Here is a 15,503-nt window from a genome sequence, read left to right as displayed (position 1 = left end):
TGCGTGAAGTGGAGAACAGATTGCAGCAACTTTGTCTTCTAGTCTTTTCTTGAGGCTTCTAGTGGCCAGTCTAAGTCAATGTCTTGCCGCCTTGGGTCGTCCGAGCTGTTCTGGTTTCGTGTGTTCAAACTGCAGATCGTGTCACCTCCTCACGGATGCTCTGGCATGCATAGTTTTTTAATTTTATTTTAACTTCGATATTCATGATAATGATGTCGTACATACCAAGATCAAAATCCAAGCACATTCAAAATTAAGGAGCTTATCCGTAATCATGTAGAAAATGGGCAACTTGTTTTTTTCATGCACTGTGACGTAGTTGCAACGTTATCTTTGTTTAATAAGAGTAACGAGCTTGAAGAATGAAGAAGAAATACAAAAAAGTTGATGTGTTTTGATTAATTAACAAATATCTAATTAACAACCTGTACAATACCAAAGAGAAAAAGGGAGAGCGATCGAGTGCCTGCCTTTTTTTTTATTACATTTTTCTTGTACTCACAATGTTCGATTGATTGACAATTAACCTTCCGATCAAAAGAGCTCAAACTTCCATGATTCATGATCCTCCAGCACACTTCTCTGGCACTCCCACTCGTCGTCGTAGATGAAGTCCAAATCGTTCCCGCAGAGGTACGCTGAATCTTGCCATTCCGTGCATGGAATTTGGAATTCTGAAGAAGGCGCCACAAACTCGTGCGGCTGGAGCAACGGCACTTCGTCGGTGCAGAAATGGGCAGGGGAGGTCGCAGAGGCAGTCTCGAGGAGCGATTCCATGTCTCTCATAAGGGATTCTTGGCTCGTGGTGGTCTCGATCTCGTCGTCCAGCTTCTGGGAATCACCACGGTCGATCGCATCAGCAGCTTGCTGCTGCTGCTGCGGAGGCTCGTCGGGCGGTACTGAAGGCAATGGCTTGTGAGTCACGGGGTCAATGCCCATCTTCCTCAGCTTCTTCTTGATGTGCGTGTTCCAGTAGTTCTTGATCTCGTTGTCGGTTCTCCCCGGAAGGTGCGACGCGATCTTGGACCACCTGCGAGATCAGATCATCAAGTTTAGTTTGAGATCAACAAATTGAAGCTTCGAGAAGAAGAAGAAGAAGAGACCTGTTTCCGAGCTGAGAATGGAGATCGATCACCATCTTCTCCTCCTCTTTCGACAGCAATCCCCTCTTCAGATCAGGCCTCAAGTAATTCGTCCATCTCAGCCTGCAACTCTTCCCGCACCTCAACAGCCCTGCAACCACAATTTTTCGACATGATGATGATCAGGAGCAACGGCGCCATGCCCTCAAAAACATCGAAAAGGAGAAAGTGGGTGACCTGCGAGTTTAGGCACAGCTCTCCAGCAGCATTGGCCGTTGGTGAGGATGAAGTTGACCAGCTTCTTGTCCTCCTCCGCAGTCCATGGCCCCTTCTTCAGCCCTACCTTCTCGCAGCAAGGCTGCCTCCCCATTCACTGCAGCAGCTGAAACAGAGAGAGACGCAGACACAGACACAGACACAGACACAAACACAAACACACCAATGGTGATGGATCACCTGTCATTTATAGCTACGGCTGAAGCTTGACCTTGCTTTGCAGGCCAAGGCAGGGTGGGACACGTGGCGGCTCCAGATGGGAGACAGCACCACCCCATCTGCCGTTGCTTGGCCAATACACGAAGGCTTCTACTTTGGGATGGACAAATTGTTTGTCTAAAGAATCAGCAAGAAACAGTCCTCAAATTTTTACTCTGTTTTAGTCTTTTACAAGCATGCTTAGACCTCAATGGCTGGTGGAACACTTTTTAGGTCAGTTAGGTGCTTTATCGTGTGAAGTTGATGGTCGGATCGCACCGCAGTGGAACACGAGTTCTAGAAAAATTCTGACTTAGGATTTAGGATTTAGGATTTAGGATTTAATAAAATAATTTTTGAGAGTAATGAATAAGTTATGGCCTTAAACCCCTAACACTAATAATAAAATAGAAAATTGGCAAATTGGGTACCTTGTGAATGAATGAATGTTTTTAGAAAGAGAGAAAAAAAATCATCAAGTACAATGCACACTTTTTTTTTCCCAAATGCTTAATTAAATCTTTGGAATAAAAGAAACATTTCATGGATGAATGGGAAAGCATTAATTAGTGATTAACTCGGCTATTAATTGTAATGAATTTATGTTAGAATGGATGCATTTATGGATGATAACATAGACAAATACTTGTCGAAAATAATTTATTTTTTCCTTTCATGAATCTATGGTATATGTATAGTCAAGGAAGAAAACCTTCTTCTTAACCATGCATGCACCTCTTGACTTTGTGCTTGGCGACTTCAATTTCATATCAAGACATTGACCGAAAGACTTTTTTTGGATAAAATATTATAATTAATTAGTTTTGTCTCTCAAGTTTTTTCATTCTTGTTCTTTAAATGTCTTTTTCCCAAATTTACATACGAATAATAAAATAAATTCTCGATTCCCAATTTAATGAAAAATGGCATTTTATAGGAAAAATAATGAATTCATTTTCTTGTGTTCACATTGCCTGTCATTTAATTATATATTTAAAAAGGAATTATTGCTATAAAATAAATTTTATCTTGGTAAAAAGTTATATCACCTTTCAATCTATAGATTTTTTAATTCAATAGTAAGATGATGCTATGATTAAGGGGTGAAGAATAAAAGGATTGGACATTAGAAAGAGAAGAGAGCACTATTTTAAGTAAATAATTTTTTAAAAAATAGAGAAAGTACATTTTTTTTGAAAAAAAAAAAAATCTCGCGGATCAATTTCTATATAGTTTTTTGGAAAAAATATATAATCAAGTACAAGCGCATGGCATTGACTTGTAGGACATCTCCATGGATGACAAAGCAAGGTCAAACTCAAGGATAGTTTATTCATTTGTTCTCCTCAAGAACATTCATACCTCTCCCTTGAAAGGTGCAAAGAAGACCAACACGTTCTAATTGCTCTCATGAAAGCAACAACAGTTCTGGAATCTCATCAAATTCTTGAACTAATTAATGAGTGTATGAAAGTAAATGAAAGGACATGCCTCCCAACAAAGCCTCAACCCTAAAATATTTGAAAGTGTGTGGCCAAGATATGAGGAATATAAGTGGTATTCCATAAATAATAATAATACGAATAAAATAAAAAACAAGTAGTTGAGTCTCTAGTCCTTATGAGATTTTTAAAATTATGTTCGGTAGTCGTCAGGTAGGAGTTTTGTTGATGTGGAGGTCCAATATTTAGACCAATGGATGGTTGGCACATGTCGTCGAAAGGGGACGAGTTCAATAGCTTGATGCATTTGATCGAGTAGTGGTTGAGCTTGGGAGTAGAGTTGGGGACTCAATGACTTGAAGCATTGAGTAGCTTTTGTTATGTTTTGGATGATCATGGAGCTTTTTAAGAGCTCAATGACATAAAGTATTGATTGAATAGTGTTGCTAGCTGGTTTGACGACCTAAAACGAGGTTATTGAAGGCGTATGAGAGACATAATTTTAGACCAACGGACTAGGAGTCGACTAGATGCAATTTTAGATATGGTTGTAAATGAACCAAGTGTTCGTGAGCAAGTTTGGTATTTAGCTTGATAAGAAATTACTTATGTTCGTTCCGTATATACAAGATTAATTAAACAAACAAGCTTGAACAACTCATTAAACTAAACAAACAGTCTTGAACATATATGTGTTCAACTCGTTAATGTCTGTGAACAATGTTCGTGAATCATATTCATTAATAAAATTCTTTTCAATATACTAAATAAATAATAAAATAAATAAATAAATTTTAATTATCAAGCTTAATAACCAATCAAATAATTAAAAGTTTCAAACAATTAAATAAGTTTGAATTAAGAGCTCAATAATATCTAAACGAACCAAACTCGAACCAAGCTCAAGTCAAGCTCAAGCCAAGCTTGAATTTAGAGCTCGATAACATCTAAATGAACCAAGCTCAAGCCAAACTTCAAACAAGTTCAAGCTCATAAAAAATAAACCAACCCAAATTTGAACAATCATTTCAAAAATTTAATTTATTTTAAGCTCAGCTCGAATCGGTTATCTTATCAAACAAGTTTGAACATCCCCAAAACTCAGCTCGACTCATTTACGGCTCTAATTCTAGGGACAACAAAATGTTTCTCTAGTGGGGACAATCAACAAGAGAGTCTTTTGGGCATTAGACTACACACAACATCTTAAATTTCTCTTTGATCTGGTGTTTAAAGTCTAACTATTTGTATAAAACTTGAGGACTCGTTTGTGATCTTGAAAATCTATTCTTCCATAATCATTCAGTTATATGCTTCACAGGGTAACTTATTAAGTTTGGTCTCATCCAAACCATATCGGGCAATTTCACCTGTCTCGACCAATCGAGCCCAATTCGGGTGAACCAATTTGCTATAATCGTATCGAAGAGCTTATAATTAAAGCTGACAATATTGGACCCCAACTTATAATTGTACTATTCAACACAATTTAAACTGAAAACATGATTAACAGAGATAATCTAAAAATAACAAATGAACCTTAAGAGAAAACTTAATCTGTGTAGTCTATATGGATGTTCTTGTGAGCATGTAATCACAGGAAGAAAACATAACAGCGGTGTGTAGTGGATGGAGTAACAAAAAGAAACCAGAGGCATGGTTTCATGTCATTACACTTGTACAGAATTGTTTTTTCCCCCATACATCGGAGGATACATCATCTCATGCATCTAGATTAACTTGCGACCCCTACGATCATCGACTGTCTATTGGTTCCACGGCAGTCCGAAAGAGAAGAATGTAGACCTTATCGATGGAGAAATACAGGAAACCTCCCAAAGAATGTGTGACATAAGAACCAAAGCTTGTTCCTACTATGCAATGCCAAGCTGGACCGTAGGTTGAATCAAATTCCTGGAAATAGAAAAGAGTAGAGGAACGAAGAGTGAGTACTTTCTTTACAAACATAGCATGTACAAATTGAAGATATCTAACCGTCGTGGGAGAAGATGCAAGTATCACAATGTCTCCAAAGATGACAGTAAACCGCAAGTAAATTTAATTATGAAATGCTTTCGACCATGTTCATGCTCAGTTCCATATTGCTAGGTGAGGCATCTTAAGCATGCCTAAATACCAAGAGCTCCCCACCTAACTAACCTTGTATTTTGGGTTAGACTGGGCTAAGCTACGCATTACTAAGCGAAGTTTCTTAAGCATGCTTGAATACCAAGAGATTCCACCTAAGTACCTTAGCATTTTGAGTTTTAGTGGGCGCCTTCTTGGGCTTTAACAGAGAGAACTATATGCGAGTCCTCGCCCAAATACATAATATAAATATATAAATATCAATGTTAGTAATTATTAAGTCAAATGCATACTATAGTACCGTTGAATCCTATGAATGACTACCTCCACCGTGAGGCAAGGTGTCGACTTATCTTGGCCATCTTCCAGCTATTGGGTTATCAAGATAAATAGAATTGCCACAATGCCACTGCTTCTAGAATTTGAGCAAGTAAAACGGAGAAAGAGCTACTGTTGAGCTAATGATTGTCCTAAAACAGTATGCAGCTTCATGGATCGTCAAAAAATTGTAAGAAAACTCATGCAAGAAACCTCAGAAATAGTCTCATCTATATGGTGCTAAAATAATAGAGAAAATAATAGTTAGTCATGCAAATGCAGCTATAAGATAACTAACTGTAAAGAGTTGTAAATGGTTTCCTGATAAATATAGAACAGTTCACTGCTTCATGATAATAAAGTAACCTAAACAAGTAAACATCTAATGAGAAGCTTGAAAATCTTAGCTCATTGAAGCAAGCAATGCGGATATTGTGTCTTTCATTGCTGCATATGTTAAGACTGTTTATTGTTTTTCTTCTTTTGTCTTATTCTATCTTATTTATCCTGAACTTTCTTTTAAATATTCTTAAAAGTCACCTTCCTGACAAGAAAGCTGGCACAACCATCAATAATAGACAGTGGTTTGTCAACCCAACAAAATATTCTCCATTACCTTTATTGCTATCTTAATAATTTATGTTATTTTCATGCATATTTACAATAGACACTGCAAATGCAATGGAGATTAAAAAATTTTAAAAAAAATTGAGTTAGGCCTTTGATACAAGGTGAAAAACAAGGTCAAAATCTTATAAATAACTCAATAGCAAGATAAGATCCATGTAGTAGTTGGGGCAAACAATATGTTGAGGGATTGATCATGTAAATAGCTGAGACAACCATTCCTTGAAAAAAAAAAATGTTGAAGACGACAAAGTCAAGGTCAAGGTCAATGCATATTTGTTATACATCACTTTTTTCCATCTCCATCTAGGTAATCAAATCAAGTTTCCTGAACTCTTGCAGTAAGTCAGTAAGTCTCAGATTAAACAGGCAGCTACTCAGTCAAGACTTACTGCTAAGCGGCTAATTGAATAAACTCAATGTAGAACCATTTTGCGTTGATGGGGAGTACAGGCTGTCCATCACTAAAACTATTGTGGTGAATGTTATGGACCAATAGCTTGAAGAGCCTGAGTAGATTAGTTCATGAATCGAAATAACTCAAATTGGCTACTTTGGAACCATTTAAATGTGTTATACTTTCATCAACATAGACCAGCTGCACTTTTGATGACAATAATCTATTCTAGCATTGGGATCACCCGAGATCTGGTGTGGTATTAACTTAAAACTTTTGAACTATTGAGATCTCAAGTCTAGAATATACAGATTATTGTGGTCTCAAATCTAGCATTACTTATCCTACAACTTTAGGCGTCATTTTTGAATGGGCAACAACCAACAAGAGCTTAGTAAATATACTATCCGTGTTCTTCTACTTATAAATACACTTAGGATACAAAGGCCCACATTGAAATAATTAAGGATGTGTTTTAGCATGTAACGAAAAGAGTGAAGACTCCAAGCGGATTAACCATGGTCTGCACCTTTGATAACAATAATCTTTTCTAGCATTGGGATCACCCAAGATCTGGTGTGGTATTAACTTAAAACTTTTGAATTATTGAGATCTCAAGGCTAGAATATACAGATTATTGTGGTCTCAAATCTAGCATTACTTATCCTACAACTTTAGGCGTCATTTTTGAATGGGCAACAACCAACAAGAGCTTAGTAAATATACTATCCATGTTCTTCTACTTATAAATACACTTAGGATACAGAGGCCCAAAAATTCCAGTAAAGGAAGGCGTTAGCGTAGTGTACATTGAAATAATTAAGGATGTGTTTTAGCATGTAACGAAAAGAGTGAAGACTCCAAGCGGATTAACCAAAGCGTTTATTATAAAGATAGGGTTACATGAAGGATCAACTCTGACAGATCAACTCTTAATTTTTATCTTTTTACACTAATCATGGTGAACTATAGGACAAATCCAAAACAAGTTACCATGATGCATGTTGTTTACAGATGATATTATTTTAGTAGATGAGATACATGAATGCGTAAATACTAAATTCGAAGCTTGACGTGAAACATTAAAAGTGCAAGATTTTAAGCTTAGAGGGTGTTTGACTAAACTTATCAAAAACAGCTTATAAGCTCGTACAACTTATAAGTTGTTAGGTCTTATTTTAAAAATAAGTTGTTAAAGTGTTTGGGTGAACTTATTACAATCAACTTAAAGGTATTGATATGTTTGGTATTATAAGATCTTTTTATTAATAAAATTACCAAAAAGGGTATAATACTATTAATAGAGGGTTTTGAGTTTTTTATTAATAGAAGGTTTTGGGTGAATTTCTGCACCGAGGGAGAGAAAATTGGAAAGAGGCGTTGGCGGAGAAGATGACACAGCGCCGGAAGAGAAGTCGGCAGAGATAGAAAGATATTAAGTTTATAAAAATTTATGGAGGATAAGATAAGGATTTATGAAATTATATAAGGATATTTTAGAGAAAAAAATTATTAAAATAAAATCTTTTTTTAAAAAGTAGGGTCTTCCATACTTTTTTAAAAACAGCTTATAAGCTCCAAAACAACTTATTTTGATAGCTTATAAGTTGTTTGAAAAAAAAATTATCAAACAAATTTGAAGAGCTTATAAGCTATTTTAGAGAGCTTATAAGCTATTTTAGAGAGCTTATAAGCTCAGCCAAACACCCTCTTAGTAGAATAACTTTAACTTTAATAATATTAGGCATAGTAAGGTAATTGTTAAGCTAGGAGATGACATAGAGTTTTAAGTATTTAAAATCGTTTTTGCAAAATGATGAAGGGATTAAAAGAGATGTCTTACATAGAATATAAGTAAGATAGTTAAAATGCAGGATAGCAGCAAACGTCCTTTGTGATCATAAAATATCTCTAAAACTTAAAAGAAAGTTCTACAAAATGACAATTAGAGTTGTTATATTATATGGAGTTAAATATTAGGCTATGACTCAAGCAAACGAGTAGAAAATGAAAGTCACATAAATAAAGATGTTAAGGTGGATGTGTAGGCAAACGAGAATGGACTGAATAAGAAATGAGAATATTTGAAAGAAAGTTGTGATTGCACATATTGAGGAAAAACTTTGAGACGTGTTTAAGATAGTACGAACATAAACTTAGACGACCAATAAATGTTCCAATAAGACGATGTTAAACTATAACAAATATGCATATTCAACAAGAAAACCCAAAGAAAACTTGATTAGCAACGATAACATAGGATAAAATTTATTTAAATATGGATGATGATATAGTAGGGGATGAGCCTAATAACGTAGGAGGATTCATATAGCCGATCATACCTAGTGGGATAAAACTTGATTGTTGTTGTTAGTATACAAAGGTCTATGGCATTGCATTGGTTCATGTCTTAGGTGTCAGCGAGCATACTTGTGGATGCTTTACTACTATGTTTACAAACATAGCTTGTGGATTCTGCAAGAGAATTAGAGATAAAATATGAGGTGGATGCTTTACTACTATGTTTTTGGTCAGTCCTACTTGTGGATGACGACCAAAGGGTGGTGACCAAAGGGTGGTAAGCGCTTGAAAACCTTAGGTTGATTCTACTTCTGCTAAATGTGCAGGCATTAAGGCAACTCCAGTTACATTTGTCCTTATATTCATTGACCAAAAGGTAGTAACAAGATTGAAACATGTTCTTCGATTCTTCTCTATTTTTGGCAAGCTCCATCCATATATTCACCATCGATTAAACAATTTCCTATTGGAATTCTTCACATGGGTACACTAAAATCCAATTTTTTAGCAACTTGCATAGATATATACCGTACCTCTCTCATTTTCATACCAAAGTTGATACATTTACTTTTTGGTCGTTTGCTCTTTTGGGTCGTTTGTTCTAGAAATGCATCGGGTTAGGAGTATCAAATAGATCAGGTGAAAGTAAACTGAAAGGTGCCTTGCATATTGTAGTATCAAACCCGACCCCTGACCCAATTTGTAACAATGAAATTTATATTTCGCTAATACTCAAAGAAAAACAAAAAGAAAGACTAAGAGAAACACACACAAGACACAAACACACATTTTGATGGAAAAGTGCTTGCCTTTTTGAGCGCGAAGGCCAGCCTCTTGCTCTCGAGCTTGGGCATGGAAGCAAGCATCTCGTGGGCACACCGGAACGCTCGCTTCTGCAACGCGACGGGCATGTCTGCAGCTCTGACCTTCACAATGGGCGTCTTTTGCTGCTGCTGTTCCAGAGACGGATTGTCATCGCATTGATCTACTTCCCGGACGCCCTTCTTCTTCTTCTCCTCCTCCTCCTCATCGCCTTCCTGCTTTCGCTGCTGCTCCTTCCTCATCGGCTTAACTTCGGCCTTGACGACCTCCTTCTTGACCTGATCTCCGTCCTCCGAGATCCTGGTGCGCTGGATCAGCGAGCTAAGGTACTGGCTGCGGCGCTCCAGCTCCTCCGACGCCCCGCTCTTTGCCACCCCTCTCATCGTCTTCTTCTTCTCCTGCAATGAGTCCAGCATGCCGCGAGAAGAGAAGGAGAAGACGACGAAGGAGCGATCAAAGGCGAGATTGTCGCAAGCTTTTGCGTTGCCGTGGTTGGATTTGCCCCCTTCGGTTCGCTAGATTGGACTTGTGAGAGTGACAGAACAAAGAACGATGATGATTTTCGTAATTTACGGGAATGCCACTGCTTCGAACGGGTCGGGTCTAGATTGTCTCACGGATCACGTTAATGGTCACATCCAGTCAATGACGGATTTTGGATACCATCAAAATTCAAATGTTATGAAGTCAATCCGAATCCAAAGGGAGCTTCTTACAACCATCCGATCCAATCCGATCAGATCGGGTGTATCCAATCTTAACGATTTAACAAAACTGTCAACATTTGATTTATGTACGGTAAACTAATTCAATAATAAAAATGTATAAAAATTTACAAATATTATAATAACTTTGATCAAAATTATCAATTTTAATAAGGATAAAAATAAAAAAGATATCCTTTTATTGAAGTAGTTAAAAAGGGCATTTATTTTCCATTCTTGAAAAAAAACTATTATTTCAGTTATAGAAAAATATTATTTCAATTTATTAAAATTATCACACATAAAATATTATTATATCAAAATATTCTTTATTAATTTCATTAACTACCTCTTATGATAAAGCAATTTAGAATTCTAATCGTTGCAAGGATATTTAAGTGATTTTAATTAAGTTGATAAGTTTAATTAATTTTAACCAAATTGATAAAGAATATTTTGTTATAAAAATATTTTATAAGTAGTAATTTTAATCAAGTTGGAATAATCTGATTTGATAAAAAAAACTCCTTTCACCTCTTAATTTTAATGATTTAGTTATAAATTGACTTTGTATTTATTTTTTTGTGATAATTTAGAGATTGAATTAGAATGAGACCAAACAGATTCATTAATCGAAAATCTATATAGCTAGATTATATATAAAAAAATTATGTTCCAGCTTCTTCCCTAACATTGGAATAAGAATATTCCTAATGAAATATAGAATGGATTTTTTTTTAATAATTATTAAAAAGAGACACTTATTATAATAAAATATTGTTTTTATCTTATTAAAAAAATTCAATTAGAACTAAATGCATCAATTTTAATAAATAATAAACACATGCAGTGCTGCACCTTTTATAGCATACAAGCAATTTTAGTCAGGGTTTCTTTATACATGATATTGTTTCAAAATTTATATTAGCAAAACGTGTACCCAATTGGAAACCCAAGACGTAAAATCTTAAAAAATTTTAATATAATTTTTTTTTTAACTCTTTACCCAAAAGATTTAGGCTTTCAATTGGGTTATAATATTTAAGTTAAAAAAGTTAAAAATTTTATCTCTAAAATTCAGATTAATTTTAAAAAATAAAAATAAAAATAAAAAATTAGAGGTTTATGGATACAATAATATGTTTACGAGATATAATGATGTATTTAGAATTTATATTCGAAAAACTATTAATTTTTTAAAAAAAACAAAAATAACAAAATAAAATAACAAAATGCGTTGATATTCTGTGCACGCACATTTGTGGATTGTGCGACATCCAAAGATATCAATTTTCTATATATATAATCAATCCATTTAATCTCATAAAATTTTTTTAACGACTAAATCAAGAAACAGATGAATCATAACTGACAACTCAGTGTCACAAATAATTCAAAATGATGTGTCACAAGTAAAATTAAAACTCTCGTTGCTTAAAAAGTTTATCCTGACTAAATCAAAAAACAGATGAATCATAACTGACAACTCAGTGTCACAAATAATTCAAAATGATGTGTCACAAGTGAAATTAAAACTCTCGTTGCTTAAAAAGTTTATCCTACCTAGAGGTGCAAATGAATCCGATCAATTTGAGAGGTTTTTTAGTTAGGTCAAATAATATTTTATTTATATTTAAAATTATCAAATTCGAATTGAATTCGAATCCATTCAATTAATTTTTTAAAACAAACTTAAATTCATAATATTTTGTTAAGTGTTCACACACCATTTTAGAGTTTTTGTCCAATTAGCGTTGATTTTTAAAAACCACCGTTACTTTATTGATTTTTGAAATATGGTGTTTTTGTCGGGATCTAAGAAGATGAAGCTGTCGGAATGACGTGTCTGGAATATTGACCGTATCTCCATGACCCAGATGGTGAGTTGTCTTCTGTGTTGACCAAGTCATCGGAAGACCTCCAATCAACGCTACCTGCAATCAGCGACCGGATTACCCCGATCTCTAGTACCCTGATGCTCGAGGCGGATCCCACGAATATATAAGCAGTCGAATAATAGCAGAACAATGAAATAAAAATGAGATGAATACGGTAACGTACCCTGGCCCCAGGGGCACCATCGGATGGATCGGTGAGCTGGTTACGCTGTTGATCGAGTCATCATGACCCTGAAGGCTAGATGAATGTTGTTAGGACCAAAAGTAGCTAGAGGGGGGGAGGGGTGAATAGCTCGTCGCGTTCGCTCGGTGCTTGGCGTTGCTCGGCGTTGATTGTTTCTTCAAGAATATGCAGCGGAAAATACAGAAACAAATACACCCACGCTAACACTAGGATTTTACTTGGTATCCACCTCCAAAGGAGGTGACTAATCCAAGGATCCACACCACGCACGCACCCTCCACTATGAAACACTCCTTTTCGGTAACTACTGAGGGCGGAGAAGCCCTACAAGACTCTCGGTACAAGAAGAAGGAAAGGGAAACAAAATACAAGCACAAAGCTTACAATGAATGCAGAAAACCCTAACCCTAGCTTCTCTTCTTGCCTTTGATTCGCCTCTTGACTCGGAGAGCTTCCAAGAACCTTCAAGAACTGGCGATCACGAGCTTTGAGAGTGCTGTGGAGGAGCTGGCGAAGATCTGAGATGAAACCGTGAAGAGATACCGCAGCCATCACACGCCTGCAGCTATAAACGACGCCAACGGTCGGATCCCGATCGATTCGAATATTCCCAATCGATCGGGGAGGCTTTGGATCGATCCACGGATCGATCCAGAGCGCCTCTGTGCTCTGGAAAAGCGCCTGGATCGATCCACGGATCGATCCAGCGCTTATCGCGCGAAGCAGCCGCGTCCCAATCGATCCACTGATCGATTGGGACCTCTGGATCGATCCACGGATCGATCCACGGATCGATCCAGAGGCTCTCTGTTCGCTGGGACAGGTCTGGATCGATCCACTGATCGATCCAGCACTTGATTTTTGTCCAAAACCAAGTCCCAAACCTCCCAAACCAACATCCGGTCAACCTTGACCTGTTGGTATGTCATGCCTAGCATCTAGTCACTCCCTTGACCTGCTAGGACTCCCTTACCAAGTGTCCGGTCAATCCCTTTGACCCACTTGGACTTTTCTCTGTGCCAAGTATCCGGTCAATTCTTTGACCTACTTGGACTTTTCTTTCATGCCAAGTATCCAGTCAATCCTTTGACCTACTTGGACTTCCCAACACCAGATGTCCGATCATCCTTGATCCATCTGGATTTTCCCTTGCCTGGCTTCACTCACCAGGACTTTCCCCTAGCTTCACTCACTAGGGTTTTCCATCTGCCTAGCTTCACTCACTAGGACTTTCACCTGGCTTCACTCACCAGGATTTCCATCTGCCTAGCTTCACTCACTAGGACTTCCTTCTGCCTGGCTTCACTCACCAGGATTTTCCATCTGCCTAGCTTCACTCACTAGGACTTCCTTCTGCCTGGCTTCACTCACCAGGACTTTTCTTCTGCCTGGCTTCACTTACCAGGACTTTCCTTCTGCCTGGCTTCACTCACCAGGACTTTCATACTGCCTAGCTTCACTCACTAGGTCTTTCATTTTGCCTAACATCCCAGTTAGGACTTCCCAGTCAAGTATCCGGTCAACCTTGACCTACTTGACTCTTCTTCAATCAATATCTTATTGTCAAACATCTAAACCCAAACCAAGACTCAGCTTGGTTACCCAGGTCAACCTTGACCTGAGGGATATTGCACCAACAATCTCCCCCTTTTTGATGTTTGACAATACCACAATAACACTTACAATCCCATATGTAAGTTAGGCTAATCCCATAGCCTCCTTCTTCATGCCACTAGGTAATGAAAGCATAAATTAAGCTCTTCATTCTCCCCCTAAGAGGGCAAACTCCCTCTAGGTAATGAAAGCCTAACTTACTCCCTTTCATGAGTCCTTTCATTCTCCCCCTATGACCTTCCCATAGGTAATGAAGGCCTAAGCTTAACCATACATTCTCCCCCTATTGGCACACATCAACCCATCGTTGGACACACATCAACCTATGCTCCAATTCTGGGCACACTTCAACAAATCCATTTGTTGAAGACTCTCCCCCTGAAGAGTTACTCATCATTGTACACAACTTCACTCGTTGTGACCAACACTACAATGAAGGTCCCATACCCTTCATTAACCTTAACTTCTCCCTCAATGTAGACAAATACCCAACCTTGAGCATTATCTAACCACTTGAGTGTCCACTTGAAATAATGAGGATATCCACTCCCCATTTCTCCCCATTTCAAGTTTAAATGCTCAACCTTGAGCAAGTTCACAACAGAAGGTTAACCACCTTCCAAGGTTCATGAAAAATAATTTTCATGTCTTTAAAAAGTCCCTCCCCCTAAAGACATGGTGGTAACTTCTGTCATTGCACCAACAATGACTTGGAATCCCTAAACCTTTAGGAAACCCAAATTTAGAAGTTTTGAGGTTCAAATACTCAAAATTTGAAACAAACCTCAACCTAAACTTCAATGAAGCCTTCCTTAACCAATCCATCCTTGTTTTCTCATGAAAACACCCTTTGTATGTATACAAATGTATTTTAGGGGTTTGGAATGGTTACCTAGACTCAAAGAGGTTCAAAGATGCTGAAATCAAGCCTTCCCAGCCAAAATCAGCAACTTGGATCGATTGGAGTTGGGTTCCAATCGATTGAACCTTGCTGAATCGATCCACTGATCGATTCAGCCTACCTGGATCGATCGGTTGATCGATCCAGCGAGCTACTGCTCGCGGGAAATGCCTTCTGAATCGATCCACTGATCGATTCGGGCACTCCAATCGATCCATGGATCGATCGGAGCTCTGATAGTTGCTGAAATTCCATTTCAGTCAACTTCAGAAACCCCTAGAAAATTCTACAAAAATCCAAAATCATGAAATTTCGTGTAGACATTATTTAGGGCATACTTAATCATGGAAAGCTAGCTTTCTATGAAAATACATCATATTTTCAAAGATTGACACAAACTTGAAAACTTGCAAAAACTTTAGTGTTTTTCTTCAAGTTTGTGTCTAACTATTCAATGGTGATTACTATCAAAAGATAGCCTTCACCAAGGTTTTCCAAAAACATTTTAAAAACATTTTCAAAACCAATATCCCATCACATTCCTTGGGCTTAATGCACATGACTTGTACATTAGCTTTCCCAATGATGGGAAAACACATAACTATGTGTTTTGATGAACCTAAAACTCAAAAGAATGCACTAAATCAACAT

General features: G+C 37.2%; 2 protein-coding genes across 2 annotated transcripts; both read right to left on the bottom strand.

Annotated features, from left to right (window-relative positions):
* Positions 1-374: 374 nt before the first annotated feature.
* On the bottom strand, positions 375-1,548 carry LOC121996466 (transcription factor MYB20-like). The gene is made up of 3 exons (XM_042550455.1): positions 1,320-1,548; positions 1,104-1,233; positions 375-1,030 (listed from the first exon to the last, which is right to left on the bottom strand). Exons 1-3 carry the CDS (start codon positions 1,450-1,452, stop codon positions 535-537), a joined length of 759 nt encoding a protein of 252 aa, XP_042406389.1. The 5' UTR covers positions 1,453-1,548; the 3' UTR covers positions 375-534.
* A 2,971-nt stretch (positions 1,549-4,519) lies between these two features.
* Positions 4,520-10,096, bottom strand: LOC121996465. Its single transcript, XM_042550454.1, has 2 exons — positions 9,539-10,096; positions 4,520-4,912 (listed from the first exon to the last, which is right to left on the bottom strand). Exons 1-2 carry the CDS (start codon positions 9,965-9,967, stop codon positions 4,754-4,756), a joined length of 588 nt encoding a protein of 195 aa, XP_042406388.1. The 5' UTR covers positions 9,968-10,096; the 3' UTR covers positions 4,520-4,753.
* Positions 10,097-15,503: the final 5,407 nt, after the last annotated feature.

Source organism: Zingiber officinale, chromosome 6A (genome assembly GCF_018446385.1).
Source record: "Zingiber officinale cultivar Zhangliang chromosome 6A, Zo_v1.1, whole genome shotgun sequence".
NCBI classification, from domain to species: Eukaryota; Viridiplantae; Streptophyta; class Magnoliopsida; order Zingiberales; family Zingiberaceae; genus Zingiber; species Zingiber officinale.
Note: the sequence above shows the minus strand (reverse complement) of the source record. Positions and strands in the feature narration are given on the sequence as shown.